The sequence below is a fragment of the Carcharhinus amblyrhynchos genome, chromosome 1 (genome assembly GCF_965287045.1).
Source record: "Carcharhinus amblyrhynchos chromosome 1, sCarAmb.v2.hapA, whole genome shotgun sequence".
Taxonomy (NCBI): Eukaryota; Metazoa; Chordata; class Chondrichthyes; order Carcharhiniformes; family Carcharhinidae; genus Carcharhinus; species Carcharhinus amblyrhynchos.
This window is the reverse complement of record NC_137324.1, coordinates 11,843,871-11,864,904: the sequence shown is the minus strand read 5'-3', so window position 1 is coordinate 11,864,904 and position 21,034 is coordinate 11,843,871. Positions and strand designations below refer to the sequence as shown.

The following is a 21,034-nucleotide window of genomic DNA, read 5'->3' as shown; positions in this document are numbered from 1 at the left end:
AGAGATGCTGGGACATTCTCCTCAGTAAGAAGTCTCACAACATCAGGTTAATGTCCAACAGGTTTATTTGTAGCAAACGCCACTAGCTTTCGGAACTGGCTGTTCCTTCATCAGGTGGATGGGAGTTCTCCTCAGAGCAGAGAAGGTTAAAGAGAGAGTTAATGGAGTTGTTCAAAATTGGGAGTGGGGATGGAGGGGATGTTGGTACAATAAATAAGGGGTTTGCACTGGCAGGATGGTTGGTCACCAGAGAAGACAGATTTAAGATAATTGTCATAAGAACCAGAGGGAAGGTGAGGAGAATCTTTTTCACACAATGAGCGGAACCCTGGCATCTGTGTGCATCAGTCAATGAAAGTAAGCAGGCAGTAAAGAAGGCAAGTGGTCTCTTGGCTTCCATTGCAGGAGGATTTGAGTGTAGGAATAGGGATGCTTTACAGCAATTGTATGGGGCTTTGAGAGGCCACACTTGGAGTATTGTATGCAGTTTTGGTGTGCTTATCTGAGGCTGCATATCCTTGCTATTGAGGGAGTACAGCAAAGGTTTGCCAGGCTGATTCCTGGGACGGCAGGTCTGTCATCTGAGGAGAGACTAAGGCGGTTAGGATTACATTCACTGGAGTTTAGAGAAGTGAGAGAGGGTCTCATAGAAGCTTATAAAATTCTAACAGGATTAGACAGGGTAGGTTCAGAAAGAATGTTCCCAATGGTGGGGGAATCCAGAACTAGGAGTCACAGTTTGAGGGTAAGGGATAAACCTTTTAGAACTGAGGTGAGGAGAAATTTCTTCACCCAGAGAGTGTTGAATCTGTGGAATTCACTACCACAGGAAGTAGTTGAGGCCAAAATGTATGATTTCAAAAAGAATTTAGATATCGCTCTTGGTGCTAAAGGGATCAAAGGATATGGGGAAAAGGGGGATTAGGATATTGAATTTGATGATTAGCTACAATCATAATGAAGGGCAGAGCAGGCTCAAAGGGCTGAAAGGCCTACCTCTGCTTCCAGTTTCTATGTGTCTATGAGTTATTAAGTTCTGGAACACACTCCCTGAAAGGATGATTGCAGCAGAATCAACAACACATTTCCAAAGGAGATTAGATATAGACAGAAACAGGAAGAATTTGCAAAGCTACAAGGAAAGAACAGGGAGTTACAGGACTAAATGGAAAGCTCAAAGATCTAGTAAAATCATCATGGGTTGAATGGCCTTCTGTTGGTATTTAGTGGATTGTGCAGCTACTCTTGCCCAGTGGTCTGCATTGTGGGAGAGAAAGTGAGGGGAAAAATAACGTAGACGGAATGATGAGGAGTTTTAAAACCCATTGTGAGATCTGTATCGCCGCTGGAACTTCCCAATCTATTTCCAACCACATTGTGATGGAGTTCAGCCTAAGAGTGGGGTGTTTTGCGGGGCAGTGGAAATAAATATCACTCCACCAAACAATTTAAAGATACTGAGACCTGAGTTATTCTGACTGCCCATAGAATCATAGAATTCCTACACTGCAGAAGGAGGCCATTTAGCCCATTGTGTCTGCACCAACTCTCCAACAGTGCATCCTACCCAGACTCTCCCCTCCACCCTATTACTGTAACCCCAAGTATTTACCCTGCTAATCCCTTCACATCTTGGGCCACTAAGGGGCAATTTTAGCAAGGCCAATCTACCTAACCAGCTTTGGACTGTGGGAGGAGACCAGAGCACCCAGAGGAAATCCATGCAGACACAGGGAGAACAAAGAACAAAGAAAAGTACAACACAGAAATAGGCCCTTTGGTCCCCAAACCTGTGCCAATCATGATGCCTGCCTAAACTAAAACCTTACGAGCTTACTGAGTCCGCATCCTTCCATTCCCATCCTATTCATGTATTCAGTTAATTGCCCCTTAATTGCCACTACTGTACCAATCCCAATTCCAATGCAGCACATTCCAGATATTCACTACCTTCTGTGTCAACAACTTGCCTCACACATCTCCTCTAAACGTTTCCCCATGCATCTTAACCCTATGTCCCCTAGTACTTGACTTTTCTATCCTAGGAAAGAGCATCTGACTATCCACTCTGCCCATGCCACTCATAACCTTGTAGTCCTCTATCAAGTCACCCTCCATCATTCCAGTGAGAACAAATTGAGTTTATCCAATCTTTCCACGTAGTTAGTAGGAAGACTCCAAGCCAAGGCTGGAATTGAACCTGGGTCCTTGGCGCTGTGAGGCAACAGTGCTAACAATTGTGCCATTGTGTTTTCACCCTGTAGGCATTCTTCACTGAAACATATATGAATGAACATCCAGAGGACATGGACAAGATCGTAAAACTAAAGGATCTCATTGCATGGCAGGTAAGCGCAGTGACTTCTAATGGCAATGAGAGTGTTTAACTGTAAATGAAAGGACATTGGCTCCATAATAAATGTGTCATTTCCCTTGGTGCTCAAGGTGGCATGGTCATTATCTAATAAAGATCTTAGCTCAATTTCCAGTTTGGCTTGATGTTGGAACTCTTGCCTTGAGTCAGACAGTAACATTATCCATCTTTGTTCCTGCCTTCGCTGAAACCTGCACCTGTGCCTTTGTTATCTTGCTTTACAGCTTTGACTATTCCAGAGCACTCTTAATATCCCCCTACTCCGTAAACACAAGCTCACCCAAAACTCTGCTGCCCATTTTCTAAATTGCGTCAAATCCTGTTCCCCTGTCAGCACTCCATTCAAGGACCCACACTGGCAAATGGGCCAACAACATCAATTTTCAAGTTTGCTGATGATACCACTGTAGTGGGTCAGCATCAAACACTGATGAGACAGAGTACAGGAAAGAGATAGAGAATCTGGTGAGCTGTGCGACGACAATAATCTCTCCCTCAATGTCACAAAGCAAAAGAAAGTAATCATTGACTTCAGGAAGTGTAGTGGAGGACATGCCCCTGTCTACATCAACAGGGATGAAGTAGAAATGGTCGAGAGCTTCAGGTTTTTAAGTGTCCAGATTACCAACAACCTGCCCTGGTCCCTCCATGCCAACACTATAGTTAAGAAAGCCCACCAACCATAGGAAGTATTCTTTCTGATTGTATCATAGCTCGGTATAGTTCCTAAGGACATAAAAAAAACTGTGAAGGGTCATGAATGAAAGCGAGTCCATCACACATCCCAGCCATTGACTCCATTTACACTTCCTGCTACCTCAGAAAAGCAGTCTGCATAATCAAGGATTCCATTCACCCCGGACATTCTCTCTTCCACTTCTGTTGGGAAAAAGATAGAAAAGCCTGAGGTAACGTACCAACTGACTCAAGAAAAGCTTCTTCCGTGCTGCCATCAGACTTTTGAATGGACCTACCCCATATTGAGTTGACCTTTCTCTACACATTAGCAATGATTGTAACACTACATTCTGCACTCTCTCATTTCCTTCTCTCTGCATGGTATACTTTGTCTATATTTTGGGCAAGAAACAATATTTTCCACTGTAAGAATATTAATGTCACATTAATGGCACATTATTGTCATACTAATGTGACAATTATAACTGAAATCAAATCAAAATCAACAAAAATGCACAGAGCAGATTTAATGTAGCACAAAGGTCACTAAAATATACCACATGAATGTTACCAAATGATATCTAACAATGAGTCAATATTTAACAATTAGTGACAAGAATAATTGACCAGGGCATAGTTCCAAATGGGATTTAGGGAAAGAATTCCAAAGCTTTGGACCCAGGCAGCCAAATGCATGGGGCCACTGGGGAGTGACTAAAATCGGGCATGTATAAGAGAGCAGAATGAAGAAACATAGAGATCTTAGAGAGAGACTGGAAGAAGATTCAGGGATAGGGGGAGGGTCAAGGTCACCAAGGGGTTTAATACAACAGAGTTTCAGAAGGAGTGCAGAGGAGGTTTACTAGGCTGATACCGGAGTTGAGGGGATTGAGCTATGAGGAGAGGCTGAATAAACTAGGCTTGTACTCGTTAGAGTTTAGAAGAATGAGGGGAGATCTCATTGAGACGTATAAGATGATGAATGGGATGGATAGGATAGAGGTGGAGAGACTCTTCCCGCTCAAAAAAGACAGTAGGACTAGGGGGCACAGCCTCAAGATAAAGGGGAGGCGGTTTAGAACGGAGTTGAGGAGGAACTTCTTCACTCAAAGGGTGGTGAATCTCTGGAATTCTCTGCCCGTTGAAGTGGTGGAGGCTGCCTCGCTAAATATTTTTAAGAAGCGGGTTGATGGGTTTTTGATAAGAGAAGGGATTGAGGGTTATGGGGAGAGGGCGGGAAAGTGGAACTGAGCCACGACAGATCAGCCATGATCTTATTGAATGGCGGGGCAGGCTCGAAGGGCTAGATGGCCTACTCCTGCTCCTATTTCTTATGTTCTTATGTTCTTATAACATAGAACATAGAACATTACAGCGCAGAACAGGCCCTTCGGCCCACAATGTTGCGCTGACCAATTAAAAAAGCAATGACCCTCTAACCTAAACCAATCCCTTTCCATCCATAAACCTATCCACGGATCTCTTAAACGCCCCCAAACTAGGCGCATCTACAACTGCAGCAGGCAGGGCATTCCAATCCCTCACCACCCTCTGGGTAAAGAACCTACCTCTGACATCCGTCCTATATCTACCACCCCTTAATTTAAAGCTATGCCCCCTCGTGCTAGCTTTCTCCATCTGAGGAAAAAGGCTATCACTGTCCACCCTATCTAAACCTCTAATCATCTTATATGTTTCAATAAGGTCCCCTCTTAGCCGCCTTCTTTCTAACGAAAACAACCCCAAATCCCTCAGTCTCTCCTCATAGGACCTTCCCTCCATACCAGGCAACATGCTGGTAAACCTCCTCTGCACCCTCTCCAATGCCTCCACATCCTTCCTATAATGTGGGGACCAGCACCATGTTCAATTTGCTTCAGTTAACTTTGGCAATTCTGGCATAATCTTAAAAACAATTTCCTCTGGGTCCCATCCTAGTTCAGGACAGCAGACTTCCTTTCTTTAAAGGACATTATATATCCAGAGGGGTGCTTCCGACAATGATTCCACGGTACTCAGTAGATTCTTAATTCCAGGTTTTTAAAAATTAAATTCAAATTTCACCATAGGCCATGGTGGGATTTGAACCCAGGTCCCCAGAAAGTTAGCTGAGTTTCTAAATTAATAATCTAGCAATAATACCACTCGGCTATCACCTTTGCTTTGTTGCCTCTACTACACAACAAGGTCCTACCAAGATCCTAGGAAACTCCAACACAATGTCTCTGCTTGTCAACATTTCCAATTGTGTGAAATAACCGGCAACTTGGATGCCAATCAAAAATTGTGACTCTTCTTTTGTTCTCTCCTTCAAAGATCCCATTGCTGGAGGAGGGGATTAAAGTTCATGGAAAAAAGGTCACAGAAGCTCTTCAGCCTTTCCATGATCGAATGGAGGAGTGTTTTGCCCAGCTGAAGGCAAAGGTGGAGAATCAGTATGGAATGCGAGACTTGGTGAGTGAGTGTTACAGGACCCACTCAAATGGCGATAAGGGGACTAGGGATGCCAGGAGGTGCGAGTATGGGGTTGGGTCACAAGTCAAAACTGGCACAATGGTTAGCACTACTGCCTCACAGCTGCAGGGAACGGGGTTCAATCCCTGGCCTTGGTGTATGTCTGTGCGGAGTTTGCACATCCTGCATGTGTCTGCTTGGGTTTCCTCCCACAGTCTAAAGATGTGCAGGTTAGGTGGAATCATCAGACTAAACTGCCTCTTAGTGTGTCAGGATGTATACGTTAGGGGGATTAACAGGATAATCATGCGAGATTTTGGGGATAGGGCCTGGGTGAGATTATGGTCAGCACAGCTCGATGGGTTGAATGGCCTCCTTCTGCACTTTTGGGATTCTATGATTCAAAGGTGAAAGTTCACACTGATGTTTAGCAGTTCTTCAGGAAATGATGAGAATGTGTTTCTGGGTTCAACAGCTTCAGGCCACTGTCTGTGTGGAGTCTGCACATTCTCCCTGGGTCTGTGTGGATTTCCTCCAGGTGCTCCAGTTTCCTCCCATAGCCCACAGATGTTCAGGTTAGATTGATTAGCCATGCTAACTTGACCCTAGTGTCAGGGGATTAACAAGATAAATATGTGACACAGTGGTTCGTGCTGCTGCCTCACAGCGCCAGGGACTCGGGTTCAATTCTGGCATTGGGTGACTGTGTGTATGGAGTTTGTATGTTCTCCCCATGTCTGTGTGGATTTCCTCCAGTTGCTCCAGTTTCCTCCCACATTCCAAAGATATGCGGGTTAGGTTAATTGGCCATGCCAAATTGTCCCTTACTGTCAGGGGGGGCTAGCAGGATAAATACGTGGGGTTATGAGGATATGGCCTACATGGGATTGTTATTGGAGGGCTGAATGGCCTTCTCTGCACTGTGAATTTATGATGATTTTTTTGCACCTCTCTCCAGTGCATATACAACTTCGGGAAAGTGGAACTGAGCCACGACAGATCAGCCATGATCTTATTGAATGGCGGGGCAGGCTCGAAGGGCTAGATGGCCTACTCCTGCTCCTATTTCTTATGTTCTTATGTACATTGATGCCAGTTTCACTTGCTTGAGGCTTATCTGATTGAGATGATGTGGAGGTGCCAGAGTCGGACTGGGGTGGGCACAGTAAAAAGTCTCACAACACCAGGTTAACGTCCATCAGGTTTATTTGGAATCACAAGCTAGTGCTGCTCCTTTCTCACGTGAGTGACCTGATGAAGGAGCTGCGCTCCAAAATCTCGTGGTGCCAAATAAACCTGTTGGACTTTAACCTGGTGTTGTGGGACTTCTGCTTTGATTGAGGTTCTCAATTTAACCATGAGCATGGGTATTTGGGTCAGACTTACTTCCATTTGGAAGCCTCTAGTCTTTCTTTTTAATCGAAGAACTGTGGGTGAATGATCTAGGCAGCTTGAGAAGGAGATCCTGCACAATCTGATGAAATAAACACTCTTGGATGTGGTATTCCTTTCCAGTCATTTCTGGAGGAGAGACGAGGTGGTGGAGGAGGAGGAGGAGGCGGCGGCAGGGGAAGTCGCCCTCGCTCAATGGTCCGATCTTTTCGCCCACTGTCAGTGATCTCCTCAAGTTCCTTGAGTTCAGCAAGTTCTGATAAAGAAACATCCAGGGTGTCTGGGGACAGGTAAGTTAAGAAGGAATTGATATTTATTCACCACGTGTAACATCCTCAGCACAAACCAAAGTGTTCTATGGACAAAGAGTTCCTTTCGGAGTGTCGTCTGTAGCTAGGTTGATATACTGCCCCGTGGCTTTGATTCTCCTTAGTGAAAGGTAACTAAGAACAAGTGATGCACTCAATTACAAGCTAAACCATAAACACTTGATTTGATTTGATTTGATTTATTATTGTCACATGTGTTAGCCTGCAGTGCAAAGTATTATTCCTTGCACGTTATATAGACTAAGCGTACCAAAGCATACCGTCCATACAGCAACACAGAGATAAACGCAAAATACTGCAGATGTTGGAATCTGAAACAGAAACAGAAAAATGCTGGAAAATCTCAGCAAGTCTGACAGCATCTGTCGGGAGAGAATAGAGCCAACATTTCGATTCCAGATGACCCTTTGTCAGAGCTCTGACAAAGGGTCATCCAGGCTTGAAGCATTGATACTGCCAGACCTGCTGAGATTTTCCAGCATTTTTCTGTTTTTGAAACCGTAAACATATTTTAATTTGATTTTGATTTAATTTATTATTGTCACATGTATTAACATACGGTGAAACAAATTTTTTCCTGCACGCTATACAGGCAAAGCATATGGTTCATAGAGAAGGAAAGGAGAGAGTGCAGAATGTAGTGCTACAGTTATAGCTAGGGTGTAGAGAAAGAGCAACTTAATATAAGGCAGGTCCATTCAAAAGTCTGATGGCAGCAGGGAAGAAGCTGTTCTTGAGTCGGTTGGTATGTGACCTCAGATTTTTGTATCTTTTTTCTTGTTGGGGGAAGGTGGAAGAGAGAATGTCCGGGGTGCATAGGATCCCTAATTATGCTGGCTGCTTTTCTGAGCCAGCGGGAAGTGTAGACAGAGTCAATGAGTGGGCTGCTGCTTTATGTGATGGACTGGGCTTCATTCATGACCCACACACATATATTGCCGTTCCCCGTCACTGGGTCAAAATCCTGGATCTCAATGTTATTACCATCACTGAGATCCCCACCGTCATCATCCTGGGGGTTACTATTTACCAGAAACTGCACTGGAACAGCCATATAAATACCAAAGCTTCAAAAGCAGGTCAGTGGCTGGAAATTCTTTGGCAAGCAACTCACCTCCTGGCCGCACCCCCCCCCAATCCCCCAAAGCCTGCCCATCATCCAAAAGGCACAAGTCAGGAGTGTGATGGAATACTCCCCACTTGCCTGGATGGGTGCAGCTTCAACAACACTCGAGAAGCTCAACACCATCCAGGGCACAGCAGCCCATAAGGTCGACATCCAGTCTACCATTTTAATTATTGACTCCCTCCACGACTTGCCAGTGTGCACCATCTACACGATTCACTGCAACCAGTCACAAAGACCATAGACAGCATCTTTGAAACCCACAACCACGATAGGGCGGCACAGTATCACCGTGGTTAGCACTGCTGCTTCACAGCTCCAGGGTCCTGGGTTCGATTCCTGGCTCGGGTTACTGTCTGTGTGGAGTTTGCACATTCTCCCCGTGTCTGCGTGTGTTTCCTCTGAGGACTCCAGTTTCCTCCCACAGTCCAAAGATGTGCGGGTTAGATTGATTGGCCATGCTAAGAAATTGTCCCTTAGTGTCCAGGGATGCGTAGGTTAGAGGGATTAGAGGGTATAATATGCAGGGATATGGGGGTAGGGCCTGGGTGGGATTGTGTTCGGTGCAGAGTCGATGGGCCGAAGGGCCTCTTTCTGCACTGTAGGAATCTATGATCACAGACATTTAGAAGAGCAAAAGCAGCAGATACATGGTAACGCCCCCATCTGGAATTTCCCCTTTAAGCCAATCACCATTCTGACTTGGAAATATATCATTGTTCCTTCACTGTAGTCTAGTCAAAATCCTGGAATTTACTTCATAGAATCATAGAATCCCTACAGTGCAGAAGGAGCCATTCAGCCTATCGAGTCTGCATTGACTCTCTGAAAGAGTATTTCACCCAGACCCCTCTTCTACCCACCCTACCTCTGTAACCACACACATTTCCCATGGCTAATCCACCTAACCTGCACGTCTTTGCACTGCAGGAGGAAACGGGGGCGCCTGAGGAAACCCACATAGACATAGAACATAGAACATAGAACATTACAGCGCGGAACAGGCCCTTCGGCCCACAATGTTGCGCCGACCAGTCTTATTTTTAAAAAAAAAACATTGACCCACTAATCTAAACCAATCCCTTTTCGTCCATAAACCTATCCACCAATCTCTTAAACGCCCCCAAACTAGGCGCATTTACAACTGCAGCAGGCAGGGCATTCCAGTCCCTCACCACCCTCTGGGTAAAGAACCTGCCCCTGACATCCGTCCTATAACTACCCCCCCTTAATTTAAAGCCATGCCCCCTCGTGCTAGCTTTCTCCATCCGAGGAAACAGGCTATCACCATCCACCCTATCTAAACCTCTAATCATCTTATATGTTTCTATAAGATCCCCTCTTAGCCGCCTTCCTTCCAGTGAAAACAACCCCAAATCCCTCAGTCTCTCCTCATAGGACCTCCCCTGCATACCAGGCAACATCCTGGTAAACCTCCTCTGCACCCTCTCCAAAGCCTCCACATCCTTCCTGTAATGTGGGGACCAGAACTGCACACAGTACTCCAAGTGCGGCCGCACCAGAGTTGTGTACAGTTGCAACATGACGCTGCGACTCCTAAATTCAATCCCCCTACCAATAAACGCCAAGACACCGTACGCCTTCTTAACAACCTTATCTACTTGATTCCCAACTTTCAGGGGAACATGGGGAGAATGTGCCAACTCCACACGGATAATGACCCGAGCCTGCAATTGAGCCCGAGTCACTGGCGCAGTGAGGCCGCAGTGCTAACCACTGTGTCACCGTCCTAACAGCACTGTGGATGCATCACACCAGATGCACTGCAATGGTTCACAGGCACAGTGGTTAGCACTGTTGCCTCACAGTCCCAGGGACCCTGGTTCAATTCGCAGCTTGAGTCACTGTCTGTGTGGAGTTTGCACGTTCTGCATGGGTGCTCCAGTTTCCTCCCACAGTCCAAAGATGTGCAGGTTAGGCAGATTGGCCATGCTAAATTGCCCCTTAGTGTCAGTGGGACTGGCTAGGGTTATGCATGTGGTTAGGGTCCGCGTGGCATTGTTGTCGACACAGGCTCAATGGGCTAAATGGCCTCCTTCTGCACTGTAGGATTCTAAGAAGGCTTCTCACCCACCACCTTCTCAAAGGCAGTTAGGGATGGGTAATAAATGCTGGCCTAGTCGGCGATGCCCACACCCCCTATGAAGGAAGAAGAACTAAATCATCCCTCAACCTCCATCCTTCAACTAAAAATAGATTATCCAAAAGCTGTGTGCTAGTTTCTTACATCATCACAGTGACTGTTTCAGTGACTTGCGGAGATCACATTGCCGGCTGCCCAGAGCTTTGACATGCCCCAGGCTTATTAAAGGTGATACCTAAATGCATGCTTTCTTGTTGTTGATAGTGCGGAACCACCGTTGCCAAAGAAGCAAATGTCCCGCTCCCAGGAGAAGTCTCTGGACAGCGGGGTGAAGGAGCTTGAAGAGAAGAAGCTGACCAGGAGGGAGAACCGAGTCAGTGGGCTCTTTACCTCCAAAAAATCATCAGTGTCCTCTCCTCCCCCTCCTCCTGACGTCACTGAGGTTAGAGAACACATTTTACCCTCTCTTGTGATAACCATTTTCCAACAGGGAAATGCCCTCTCTCCCCTATTTCTCATTAATTTGTTGGAGAAAATGTTCTTGTTTCTTGTCAATGGCCAAAAAGTAAGGTTCGTAAACTTGACATTTCCCCCAGTGCTTAAATGGATACATTTCCTTACTCCCCATCCATCCCCACCCAATCCATAACATCTATTTTCATCAGTCGCCCTTGGAATACACACACATTGGAGGAGAAACCCGAGGAGAGCTTTGCATTAACTGCTAAGAATGCTGAGAAACTGGGAGTGAGAGACATACACACGCACACATACACACTAACACACACACTCGTTCGCACTCACACATATACATGCACACACACACATACATACACTGACACACACACACACACATACACTGACAAACGCACATATACTCACGTACACACATATACACATACACACGCACACACACACACACTGATACACACATACATGCACACACACACTGATACATATACATACACATGCACACACACTCACGCAAACTCATTCACACACACAACTCACACATAGACACATGCGTGCGCACACACTCATGCACACAAATTCACAAGCACTCATATATACACACACACACACACACACACAGTCCCCTTCTCTCACACATACACACACACACGCACACACTGTCCCCTTCTCACACACACACACACACACACACACATACACACACACACACACACTCTCTCTCATGAACACACATTGAGTGAGCTCCGCTCTCCCCTCACGCCCTCCCTGCCTTGTTCTCACCTCAGGCCAATGGCCATATCTCTTTCTGCACTGTATGATGCTACGATTTAATGATTCTCAGACTGAAGTATGGCAGATGATTGTGTTCCCCAAGGGTCAGTTCTCGGACTGCTTTCTGTGCCATATATAAATGACTTGGATGTTGAAACATTGACTGAAATTTCAAGATTTGCCAATGAAACTCAGGGATTTGTAAATGGTGAGGATGGTACAAATCAGTAACTTGGCAGTTTAGGGGTGGGTAAATAGGCAGCAGCCAGAATACATTCTGAATTTTACACCACCCCTCACCACCCCCCCCCCCCCCCCCCCCCCGTCTTCAGACACACCCATGGGGTAATGTAAAATCCAGCTCTATGAGTGCGTAGTGGAGGACATCAGGAGCTGAAAAGGCTGGAGATCTTCAGACTGAAGGGTTGATTATTTCTCCTGATGATATGTTGGTGACGTTAATTTCTCTGTTTCCAGGAGACTTCCCGCTTGTCACAGCTGGTGAGTGACACAAGAATGGTGGAAAGTCATCTCGATCCAGAGCAACCTACCAAAGAAAACAGTTCGAACCTCGCAGGTGTGTCTGGGTGTTACACCCTGGCTGTTCCTAGATCTCCTTCCTCACCTCTCAGTGCTTCTGTTCTTCAATCTGAGGGACACGTGACAACCTCTCATACCTAACTCTCTACTCATACAAATATAAGAGCAGGAGGCAACCATTCGGCCCCTTTTCCTGCTCCATCACTCAACCTGATCTGTTTGTGTTTCAAATTCCACATTCCCATCTCCCCACCCACCTCTCACCGATAATCTTTGATTCCCTTGCCTAACCAGAACCTATCTATCTCCACTACAAAAATATTCAATAACTATATCTCCACCATCTTCTGAGGTAGAGCATTCCAAAGCCGCACCACCCTCTGAGAGAAAAAAATTCTCCTCGTTCCTATCCTAAAAGGACGACCCCTAATTTTAAAACAGTGCCCTGAGTTCTGGATTCACGCACAGAACACCCTTACTGCATCCTCCTTGTCAAGACTGTTCAGGAACAATCCAATCCAAAGATGTGTGGTTTAGGTTATTGGCCATGCTAAATTACCCCTCAGGTCAGGGGAATTAGCAGGGTAAATATGGGGAGTTACGGGGATAGGGCCTGGGTGGGATTGTGGTCGGTACAGACTCGATGGGCCAATGGGCTGTTGGGATTCTATGACTCTATGACCTTATGTGTTTCAATCAAGTTCTCCTGAACTCCAGTGGAAACAAGCCCAGTTGAAAACTCTTCCTCCTAAGATAACTTGCTCGTTCCAGCTATCAATACAGTAAACCACCTCCAGTGCATTTACATCCCTCCTTTTAATAAGACCAAAACAGCACACACTATTCGAGACATGGTCTCACTAAAGCCCTGAAACATGTCATTCTTACTTTTGTGTTCAATTCCTCTCGTAATAAAGGACAGCATTCAATTAGCCTTCTTAATTTCTTGCTGTACCCATGTACTAACCTTTTGTGACTCATGTAGTAAAACATCCTAGATCCTTCTGTATCTGAGATTTGTCAGTCAACTAATACTCTGTTCTTTTTTATTCATTCATGGGACGTGGGTGTTGTTGGCTGGCCAGCATTTATTGCTCATCCCTGTGTTCTTATTCGTTCTGTCAAAGTGAATAACTTCATATTTGTCCATATTCCATATTTTGCCCACTCACTCTACCTGTCTGTATTCATCTGCAACTTTCTGATATCTTCTTTACAATATACTTTCCCACCTATCTTTTCGTCTCTGCAAATGTAGCTACTATGCCTTCAGTTCCCTCATTGAAGATATTGAAGTGAATTGTAAAGACACAGCGCAGACTCCTGTGGGCCTCTATTCCATCACATCCTGCCAATCAGAGAAATTCCCACTTATACATACCTGAGGGTGGGGTACCCCGCCCCCCGCGATGTGCTTTCTGGCTTTGGAGACAGTCCACCATTGGCCACCGGTGGGGTCTTCCAGCACAGCCAGTGTCTATACCATTTTGTGCGGCTCACCTGATCCACCACCGGGGAACCCCTCACAGGGGCTGCCCCCTTCAGCGGGACTAGAAGATCCTGCCCATGGGAAGGCCTGGAAAATCCTGCCTCTGTTCTTTGCCAACCAGCCAATCTTCTATCCATGCTAATATGTTAACCTCTGCATCGTGAGCTTTTCCACAATAATCTTTGATGTGGGGCCTTATCAAATGCCTCCTGGAAATTCAAGAAACCGAGACAATGGATGGGATTCCAGCCTCGCTTGTCCCAAAACCGTAAAATCCTGCCTGAAGTCAACTGATCTTTCCATGTTCCGCCCCTCATGAACCAATAAAATTCCAGCCGATGTTTTGAGTCTGTGTGGCTCTCCCTCAGTGTTGGGTTCACTCTGAAGAGTCATAAGAACACAGGAAGTTGAGTTTTGCACGGATGCTGCTAGACTTGCTGAGCATTTTCTGTTTTTATCTCTAATTTCTTCCTTCTGATTTACCTTTTAGTCATTCTTTGGCAGTTGTTATATTCTGATCAGCCATTGGACCTGCACCTGATCTTTGCACAGTTATGTGGTTTTTCCTTAAATTTAATGTTTTTGTTAACTTCTTTCTTTAATCATGGAAGGTGGGTCCTCCCTTAGAATTTCCCTTTATAGTAGGAATATATTTGTTCTGGGTATTCTGAAATATTCCCATAAATGCCTGCTAATGTTTCTCCATTGATCTATTCTCTAGCCTAGTATCCCAGTTCATTTCAGCTAGCTCAGCATTCCTGTCCACATCGTTGCCCTTATTTACGTTTAAAATTTAGTCTTAGACCCACTCTTCTCCTTTTTAAACTGAATGTAAAATTCAATCATACTGTTGTCACTGCTAAATAGGGATGCCTTTACTCTGAGGTCACTAATTAATCATTACACAATACTAAGTCTAACATAACCTGCTCTTTGGTTAGTTCCAGAACGTGCTGGTCTAAGAAATTATCTTGAAAGTATTCTATGAACTCTTCATCCAGGCTATAACTACCAATCCAATTCCTATGTTCCACCAATTCCACCCCAACCACCAACTATTTTCAAATATTTGACCTTTTATTTGTTTATGTCACAGGTAGGCTTACGTTAACGCTACAGTGAAGTTACTGTGAAAATCCGTTAGTTGCCACACTCTGGTGTCTGTTTGGGAACAATGAGGGAGAATTTAGCACGGCCAATGCACCCAACCAGCATGTCTTTCAGACTGTGGGGGGAAACCAGAGTACCTGGAGGAAACCCACTCAGGCACAGGGAGAATGTGCAGACTCCACACAGTCACCCAATCCGGGAATTGAACCCGGGTCCCTGGCACCGTGAGGCAGCAGTGCTAACCACTGTGCCACCCAACAAACAATGGTTTGATCTCAGCGTCCACTAATGGTGAAGCAATCCATAGGCCACTTGGCCCAGGAACTTTCTTTTTCCCTTCTGCTTTGGCTTTTCCCAGGGGTGGTAAAATTTGGAAAATAAAGACACAGATGTTGCCCCCCCAACCAAACAGTTTGCTTTCTCTGGGTAACATTCTTCATCTCTAACCTCTTGGTTCTTTGTGCGGTCAACAGGTCAGGCCTTTTCTGTAATCAACGGGTTCAGTGGGCGGATAAAGAGTGCCAGGCCTCCCCCGTTGCCCAAGAAAATTAACCCTTTGCTCCTGGAGAGTTTCAGTCAGGATCAGGGAGATCCTCTGAGTCCTCCCGTCCACCAGGGGTCAGCGAACGAGCCATTCCAAATTAAGGTGGGTCAAAACTACGTTGTTGTAAAATAAAATCCTTGCCTCATTTTCTTGTCATGAATGCGCTGGTCCTACCTCTAGCTCAACATTTAACCTCAAAACCATTGATGTAAAACAGAAATCCTAGCATCTGGTCTTCATATTATTTTACCTAGTAACCAGTAGAGTGGACAAGGGTAAACCAGCGGATGTTGTGTATCTGGACTTTCAAGGTCCTACACAAGAGATTAGTGAGCAAAATTAAAGCTCATGATATTGGGGGTAATGTATTGACGTGGATAGAGAGTGGGTTGGCAGACAGGAAGCAGAGAGAGGGAATAAATGGTTCCTTTTCAGAGTGGCTGGCAGTGACTAGTGGGGTACCACAGGATTCAGTGCTGGGGCTCCAGATATTCACAATACACATTAATAAGTTGGATGAAAGAATTGAATGCAATATCTCCAAATTAGCAGCTAGGCTGGGTGGCAGTATGTGCTGTGAGGAGGATGCTAAGAGACTGCAGGATGACCTGGACAGGCTGGCTGAGTGGACACATACTTGGCAAATGCAATAATACAATGTGGATAAATGTGGGGTTACTCACTTTGGTGGCAAAAACAGGAAGGAGGATTATTAACTGAATGGTGGTAGTTTAGGAAAAGGAGAAGTGCAACATGCCCTGGCGTCATGGTGGAACTGTCGTTGAAGGTTGGCATGCAGGTATAGCAGTCAGTAAGGAAAGGTAATGTCATGCTGGCTTTCATAACAAGCTGTTTTAAGTCTATGAGTAGGGATATCTTGCTGCAGTTATACAGGACCTTGGTGAGGCCACATATTGAGTATTGTGTGCAGTTTTGGTCTCCTAGTCTAAGGAAGGACATTCTTGCTGTTGAGGGAGTCCAGCGAAGGTTTACCGAACTGATTTCTAGAATGGCAGGACTGACATAGGAAGAGAGACTGGATTGCCCAGGCTTGTACTCAATGGGATTTAGAAGAATGAAAGGGGGAATCTCATAAAAACATGTAAAATTCTGATAGGACAGGACAGGCCAGATGCAGGAAGAATGTTCCCAAAGTTGGGGAAGTGCAGAACCAGAGGTCACAACCTAAGAAAAAAAGGTAAGCCATTCAGGACTGAAATGAGGAAGAACTTCTTCACTCAGGGAGTTGTGAACCTGTGGAATTCTTTACACAGAAAGCTGTTGGGGCCAGTTTGTTACATATGTTCAAGAGGGAGCTGGACGTGGACCTTGTGGCTAAAGGGGTCAAGGTGTATGGAGGGAAAGCGAGAGTGGGGTACTGAAAATGGATGATCAGCCACGATCATACTGAATGGTGATACAGGCTCAAAGGGCTGAATGGCCTACTCCTGCACCTACCTTCTGTTTCTATGTTTACAGATGACTTTAATTGCCTTTTCAATCATCCCAATCGTTTTCCCGCCATAACCACAGAGATTCCCCGCAGAACTGACAATCCAGACTGGGGAAGCAGGCAGAGGGCAGGGATGATGCTGGGTTCTCGACCCAAAATCATATTCTTGGACTTGCCCATCCCACACGCACCAGACACCATCTCCTCCTGGCTGGGCAAATTCTGTCCAAAGAGTCTGTTTGCTTCCCAATTGGCATGCAGGGAAGCAGGGCTCCGTAAGCACTCATCGGGTGACTGGTGCCGGAACCACAGGAGGGGCGGGGGAGCTAGGGTGATTGGAGGAAGGAGGTCATGTGATGAAACCTCCAGAATTATGTTCAACCAGAGTTGGCAACTGAGCAGTGGTCTACTGCAGAGCCGTGCTGGTCCAGGCACCTTGCTGGGCAGGGTCTGCAGAGATGAAGGAGAGGCTAGTGGGAAGATGGGAATAATAGAGCGACCCAGCAGTGGGTCAGCCAATAAATCAATAGTATGTGGCTTCCTTCAGGCTCTGGCTATAGTAGCCTGTGTCTATCAAGGAGCTTGGGCTGAGTTATATTTGTGTATCCTCCTGGCCTAGTCCCAGAAAGGCTGTACGCTCCAGAAAAGGAACATATTTTTACATGTAAAGCCTTCTAAGCTCCTCAAAACCCAGTATCATAAGGATATACAAACATAACAGCTCCATCCCTTGACCTGCTACACAGCCGTCTACCCTCCTGGCAGTTGAGTTGAACCCAATGATGTCGGGAAGGAAACTGGAGACTGATTGGAAAGTCCCAGCCAGCCTCCATTCACTGCCATTAGCGATGTATTTAACAAGTTTAATTAGCTGCTCCTAGCATGGCAGTGAGCTACCTTGCTCGGCCCAGAATCCATCTCACTCTGAATGGCCACACTAGGATAGCTTTGGGCTGAAACAGCTGGTTGGCCCTGCTCGCATTTCTGGGCTCCTTGTGCCTCCAATCCTGTACTCTGCTGGGCAGGGAATCCTGCCCGTTACCTTCTCTCTCCTCAGATACTGCCAGACTCGCCAAATTAGGAAGATTGGCCATGCTAAATTGTCCCTTAGTGTCAGGGGGATTGGCTAGGGTAAACACATGGGGCATCTGAGTGGGATTGTGTTCAGTGCAGACTCGATGGGCCAAATGGCCTCTTTCTACACTGTAGGATTCTATGATTCTATGAATGTCTACAGTAGGGAAAGAGGTCATTTGGCCCATCGAGTTTGCACAAACTCTCTGTTGGAGCATCTGATCCCGGCCCATCCCACCACTCTATCCCCATGATCCGTTTGATAAGGTTCACCATGGTATGCTTCTGCAGAAAATGCAGATGTATGGGATTGGTGGTAATTTAGGTACTTGGATCAGGAATTGGTTAGTGGATAGGAGACAGAGGGTGGTGGTTGATGGTAATTATTCATCATGGAGTTCGGTTACGAGTGGTGTGCCTCAGGGATCTGTTTTGGGGCCACTGCTGTTTGTAATCTTTATTAATGATCTGGATGAGGGTATAGTTGGGTGGATTAGTAAGTTTGCTGATGACACCAAAGTCGGAGGTGTGGTAGATTGTGAGGAAGGGTGTCGAAGTTTGCAGGGTGACTTGGACAGGTTGCAGAGCTGGGCCGCGAGGTGGCGGATGGAGTTTAATGCGGAGAAGTGTGAGGTAATCCATTTCGGTAGGAATAACAGATGTGTTGAGTATAGGGCTAACGGGAGGACTTTGAATAGTGTGGAGGAGCAGAGGGACCTAGGTGTATGTGTACATAGATCCCTGAAAGTTGGGAATCAAGTAGATAAGGTTGTTAAGAAGGCGTACGGTGTCTTGGCGTTTATTGGTAGGGGGATTGAATTTAGGAGTCGCAGCGTCATGTTGCAACTGTACACAACTCTGGTGCGGCCGCACTTGGAGTATTGTGTGCAGTTCTGGTCCCCACATTACAGGAAGGATGTGGAGGCTTTGGAGAGGGTGCAGAGGAGGTTTACCAGGATGTTGCCTGGTATGCAGGGGAGGTCCTATGAGGAGAGACTGAGGGATTTGGGGTTGTTTTCACTGGAAAGAAGGCGGCTAAGAGGGGATCTTACAGAAACATATAAGATGATTAGAGGTTTAGATAGGGTGGATGGTGATAGCCTGTTTCCTAGGATGGAGAAAGCTAGCACGAGGGGGCATGGCTTTAAATTAAGGGGGGGTAGTTATAGGACGGATGTCAGGGGCAGGTTCTTTACCCAGAGGGTGGTGAGGGACTGGAATGCCCTGCCTGCTGCAGTTGTAAATGCGCCTAGTTTGGGGGCGTTTAAGAGATTGGTGGATAGGTTTATGGACGAAAAGGGATTGGTTTAGATTAGTGGGTCAATGTTTTTTTTTAAAAATAAGACTGGTCGGCGCAACATTGTGGGCCGAAGGGCCTGTTCCGCGCTGTAATGTTCTATGTTCTATGTTCTATGTTCTATACATTTACCCTGCTAACCCCCTGATACTAAGGGGAATTTAGCATGGCCAATCCACATTGTCAGAGTGTGGAGGGAACCGGAGCACCCGGAGGAACCCACGCAGACACGGGGTGAACGTGCAGACTCCGCACAAACGTTGTCACCCAAGGCTGGAATTGAACCCGGGTCCCTGGCGTTGAGAGGCAGCAGTGCTACCCATTTGTGCCACCGCGCCATTTTCAGTCTTTATTTCAGATCACGGGCAGTCCTTCGCCTCCGCGGTCCGTCCGACTCCCTCCCATCGCGACTCACTCGCCACCATGGCTCCGGCTGACGTTTTATCTTTCGTACTTGCTTCCGAACAGGCCGCCTGCCCGCCCTCGCCAGACGGCAGCAAAGGTCTCAAGTCGCCGCCGCCCCCTCCGCCACCAAAGCACAAGCGACTGGCACCTCACTCGCAGAGCTGACCGCGTCCTCTCCCCAAGACAGAAGAAGCTTTGCCAACCTCAATGCCATGCTCAGGGTGCCATGGTCAGCCTGGTGGAATGTGATGTCACATTACCCAGCTGCGGGACCAGTGCGCGACCTCCCTCCTCCTCGTGTTGTTCTGTATTAAAAATGATCTTCGCACAGTGCTGAGTTTTTTTTAACAAATATACCTCTTTTTTTGTTTAAACGCGTCTCTGTCTGCCTTCTTTACACTTGCACTGGAGCGATGCAGACACTGTGTAAGAAGTGGCTGTCAGCCACGGGGAGCGGAGATGGAAGGGTATTTGGGACTGATACTCTCCTGTCGGCTACAGGACCCCCTCCAGTCAGCTCACTTTTCACTGTATAAAGGAATAACTTACATATTTGCAGGGTCCTTACCTTTCCCCGACAATAGAGTCTAAAAGTTTCCCCACTAGTATCACCAGATTAAACATCCTCAACATCCTGGGGCATCCTAAGAAGTCTCACAACACCAGGTTAAAATCCAACAGGTTTAACTTGGTAGCACGAGCTTTCGGATCGCTGTCCCTTCTGACTGGAGGATTCTAAGGGGCAACGTTCTAAAAGCTTGTACCACCAAATAAACATATTGGACTTTAACCTGGTGTTGCAAGACTTCTTACTGTGTTTACCCCAGTCCATCGCTGGCATCTCCACATCATGACTCGTATCGCCATTGGCCAGATACTCAACCGGACCTGCCCCTAAGGAGCTGGTCAGAGGTTGGGAATTAGAGTCTTAGAGGTATACAGCACAGAAACAGGTCCTTTGGCCCTCCAAGCCTGCACCAGCAATGCTGCCTGATTGGACGAAAGCCTCCTACCCTTCTAGGGACCATAACCCTCTATTGCCATCTTATTCACGTATTTGTCAAGATGCCCCTTAAAATCACTATCATATCCCCCTTCACTGCCTTGCCTGGTAGCAAGTTCCAGGCATCCACCATCCTCCATATAAAAAAACTTGCCTCGTGCATCTCCTTTCAACCTTGCCTCTCGCATCTTAAACCCGTGCCCCCTAGTAATTGCCTCTTCTATCTTGGGAAAAAGCTTCTGACTATCCACTCTCTCCATGCTTCACATAATCTTGTAGGCTCTTATCAGGTTGCCCCTCAACCTCCGTCACTCCAGTGAGAACAAACCAAGTTTCTCCAACCTCTCCTCATAGCTAATGCCCTCTATACTAGGCAACATCTTAACAAATCTTTTCTGTACCCTCTCCAAAGCCTCC

At 46.3% G+C, this 21,034-nt stretch overlaps 1 protein-coding gene across 1 annotated transcript in view; it reads left to right on the top strand.

Annotated features, from left to right (window-relative positions):
• LOC145346307 (dedicator of cytokinesis protein 2-like) overlaps positions 1–19,929 on the top strand; it is a 1,149,449-nt gene extending 1,129,520 nt beyond the window's left edge. Inside the window, exons 46-52 of the mRNA XM_080193520.1 lie at positions 2,265–2,348; positions 5,369–5,506; positions 7,022–7,188; positions 10,722–10,899; positions 12,180–12,279; positions 15,315–15,487; positions 19,678–19,929. Coding sequence (XP_080049646.1) covers positions 2,265–2,348; positions 5,369–5,506; positions 7,022–7,188; positions 10,722–10,899; positions 12,180–12,279; positions 15,315–15,487; positions 19,678–19,779 — 942 coding nt within the window. The 3' untranslated portion in view covers positions 19,780–19,929. The remainder of the gene's footprint in view (positions 1–2,264; positions 2,349–5,368; positions 5,507–7,021; positions 7,189–10,721; positions 10,900–12,179; positions 12,280–15,314; positions 15,488–19,677) is intronic.
• The last annotated feature ends 1,105 nt before the right edge of the window (positions 19,930–21,034 follow it).